Source organism: Pteropus alecto, unplaced genomic scaffold (assembly GCF_000325575.1).
Source record: "Pteropus alecto unplaced genomic scaffold, ASM32557v1 scaffold105, whole genome shotgun sequence".
Classification (NCBI taxonomy): domain Eukaryota; kingdom Metazoa; phylum Chordata; class Mammalia; order Chiroptera; family Pteropodidae; genus Pteropus; species Pteropus alecto.
The window spans coordinates 2,031,583-2,034,897 of NW_006436294.1; the positions used below are offsets into that span (position 1 = coordinate 2,031,583).

At 58.0% G+C, this 3,315-nt stretch overlaps 1 protein-coding gene across 1 annotated transcript in view; it reads left to right on the forward strand.

The window, feature by feature from the left end:
• WISP1 (WNT1 inducible signaling pathway protein 1) overlaps nt 1-3,315 on the forward strand; it is a 34,236-nt gene that overhangs the window by 25,284 nt on the left and 5,637 nt on the right. Inside the window, exon 3 of the mRNA XM_025047639.1 lies at nt 1,617-1,810. Within this exon, the coding sequence (XP_024903407.1) occupies nt 1,617-1,810 (194 nt within the window). The remainder of the gene's footprint in view (nt 1-1,616; nt 1,811-3,315) is intronic.

The following is a 3,315-nucleotide window of genomic DNA, read 5'->3' on the forward strand; positions in this document are numbered from 1 at the left end:
CCAGGGTGGCTCCCAGGACCCTCCCGCCCCTCCCCTGGTTCAGGGATGCACAGCCTCTCTGGGTGGGGCTTGGGGCGCCCCACAGGGACCAAGCTAGCCTCATGAAGAAGCAGTCCCTGTCGATGGAGGAGGCGGTAGGGAGAGCTCTGTCCCTAGCAGGCCCGTGGCAGAGCCACAAGAGGGTCACGGGGTGGGGGACACCCAACAGCTGTCTGCCCATTGTGTGTGGCCCAGTGACCCCGTTCTGACCGAACACAAGCAGAGCCCCTGCCCGCCTAGCAAGTGACCCAGAAACCAAAGCCCTTTTATCCTCCTAGGCAAATCCCTCCCCGGCACCTCACGCCCCACAGCGCATCCCAGCCGGGTCCCTCCTCCGGCCTCAGAGGCCGCTCCTTTTTCCCTTCTGTCTCGCAGACCTCTTGTTCTCTCTGATGCATTCCCTCATTCATTCATTCGTTCATTCGTTCATCAGTGTTCCCTGCGCAGCTGTTAACCTGGAGGAGCTGGGTATCGAGAACCCACTCTTCTCCTTTCTCTTTCTCCTGAACGTATCGATGTTTTTTTCTTTCCGTTTTCTCTCTTTTCCCCTTTTTTCTTCTCCTCCCATTTTTTTATCACTTCCCTCCCCCTCCCTCTTCCCGTCTTTCCCGTCTGTCTCCGCCCCTCCCCTTCTGCCTATTTCCCCGCCCCCTGACTTCCGGCAGCCGCTGCTGCGTGGGGGTCAGGGCGGCTTCCTCTCCTGTGCATCGTTCCATTTACCTGTGGGATCGCTCCTTTGTGTCCCTCGCTTCTCACCTGTCTCCATCCTGAGCTTCCTCCGTTGTCCATTTCTCAGAGAGTTACAGCGCACTCACTGCACTGTAGGGACATACACGTTACTAGAACCATCGGAGAGTTGGCGTGTAGTTGGCCGACAGTCAGGAAACCCCACAAGCTCTCGTCTCCTGAGGGCTCAGTAAGGGCAGGGACAGCTCGAGCACTGTCACGTGTGAGAACCCATCTTTTCTACCCACAGCCCTGGGAGAGAGACACTACCGTCAACCCCACTTGCAGGCAGCCATGCTTCAGAGTTGAACCCAGCCAACCTGACTGTGAAACCTGTGTGTCCCCATACCCACTGTGCCCTCAGCATCACCCAGATGAAATACCAGGTCCCAGGGTGTAGACACTCCCCTTTGACCTCCCCCCAAGCAAACTTAACCTCTGCAAGGGCAGGAACAGTGTCTTGTAGCTTTTAATCCCAGCACCTGACATGTCTGACACACACTCACCATCTAGACACCTTTATTGTCATAACCAGCCCCACGAGGTAGAAGTTCTTGTTCCAACGAGGAGACTTGAGTCCAGACTGCGTGGCCCAAGGTCACACAGTTTGCAGGTTTGAGAAGGATTTGAATTCAGGTCCACCTGTCTCTAGAGCTACTTTTCCCTCCAAAGAAGAATAAGGAGCTCAGAACAAGTCCCTCTGTCCCCGGGGGCCCATGCTGGTTAGAAGCCAACTCGCCAGCTGTCTCCTCGCTGAAGTTCAGGGCCGCCAACCCTTGTGAGGTGATGTCGGGGAGCGGGGAGCGCGTTGCGGAGGCTGGAGACTCACGGGAAATCTGTCCCATCTGCAGCGGCCGTGGGCGAGGCGGAGGCCTGGCCTAGGAACTGCCTCGCCTACACCAGCCCGTGGAGCCCCTGTTCCACCAGCTGCGGCCTGGGGATCTCCACACGGGTCTCCAACGTCAACACCCGCTGCTGGCCGGAACAGGAGAGCCGCCTCTGCAGCCTGCGGCCCTGTGATGCGGACATCCATCTGCACATCAAGGTGAGTCCACCTCCAGGGTGGGGCGGGCGTCCTGGACTTCATAGGCAGGACTGCCTTTGAGCCTGACCCTCAGACTCCCTCACGGGGCCGTTCGTAAGATGGCAATAATTAAGCCCACCTCCTAACAGGTATTTGGGATAATGTGTGTCGCCGGATAATGTGAATTTCACTCAAGGGAAGTGATTGTGGTGCCCATGTTATTAGACTCAAGGTCACTCTGGAGAGAACCCAGGGACCCTGAGAAGTGCTGTCCTGTGACAACTCTGAGGGACTCTCGCTGACCGCCATGCTCCCTTCGCTCCTGGGCCAGCCCGCCCCTGTGCGCGCCGTATGACAACCACGCTGGCTGCCAGGGGAGCACTAAACGGGGCTGGGGACAGCCGAAGTCAAATGCGCGTCTGCTGCTCACTTCATGTGACTGCAGCCAACCTCTGTGCATCTCTGGGCCCCTGTCCCCTCATCAGTAAAATGTCAGAGTGGACCTCAGACGTCCCTCCCAGCTTTGAGCGTCTACGATAATGGAAACAAAGGGTCAGGGGTCTAGCGGGACACACTAGCCGGAGCCTCGGGCTCAGAGTTAAATATGAATCTGATTTGCCTACCTGGAGGCCTCCTCGCCTCTGCCTTAGGACCGGTCATAGGCCTGGGGGTCGCATCAAAGAAACAAAAGAGAGAAGGGGCGCTGAAGGCAGCGCTGCCCAGCCGACGAGACGGCCCCGCTTCCTCCGGCTCCTCCTGGCACATCCGGCGTTGCTCCCGTCCCTGGTCCCCTCCGCTGGTCACCTCTTCGCGGCAGGCTGCAGAGCCCCCCGGAGCTCGGAGCTCGCGCCCCGAGTCCCATTCCCAGGCCGCCGCTCACTAGCTGTGTCACCCTGGGAAAGTCACGCCTCCTCTGGACCCTGTTTCCCCACGAGTAAAACGGAAATGACACCCTCTGTCCCGCCTGTCTTATAGGATCCTCTGAGTGGTAAAATGAGGAAGTGCTTTGTCAAGAACAAAGCCAGACAGGTGTGATTCATTATTATCCCACTTAAGAGATTATTAGGTGTGTGGGGGGGGGAGGGGTAGAGGTGGAGGGAGGGCAGGTGTGCGGGGAGAGTAGCGTGGGTAGCAAATGTGAGGGCGGGAGGGGAGGAGATGGCTTTCCTTCAGGGTGGAGCGTGGGGGACAGGTGGGGCTTCGGCCAGGTAAGCCAGGTCCCAGGAAGACCTGGAAAGGGAGGACAAGGTCAGGCCTGTTTGTTTCACCACAGTTTACTGGAGCCTGGCGAATGCCAGACACTTGGCTGGTACCAGTCAATGTCTGTCATGCGGATGGATGGGTGGGTGGATGGATGGCTGGACAGATGGACAGACAAATCGATGGATAGATGGATGGGCTAATGGGGATCTGAACTAGGGCAGTGGGGGTAGAGGTGGCAGGGAGGGACAGGTACAAGAGGCCCTGCATGAGTAAGATGAAAGTTCTTGGAGTCAATCCAGCACGTGGAGAGAGGGCAGAGCATG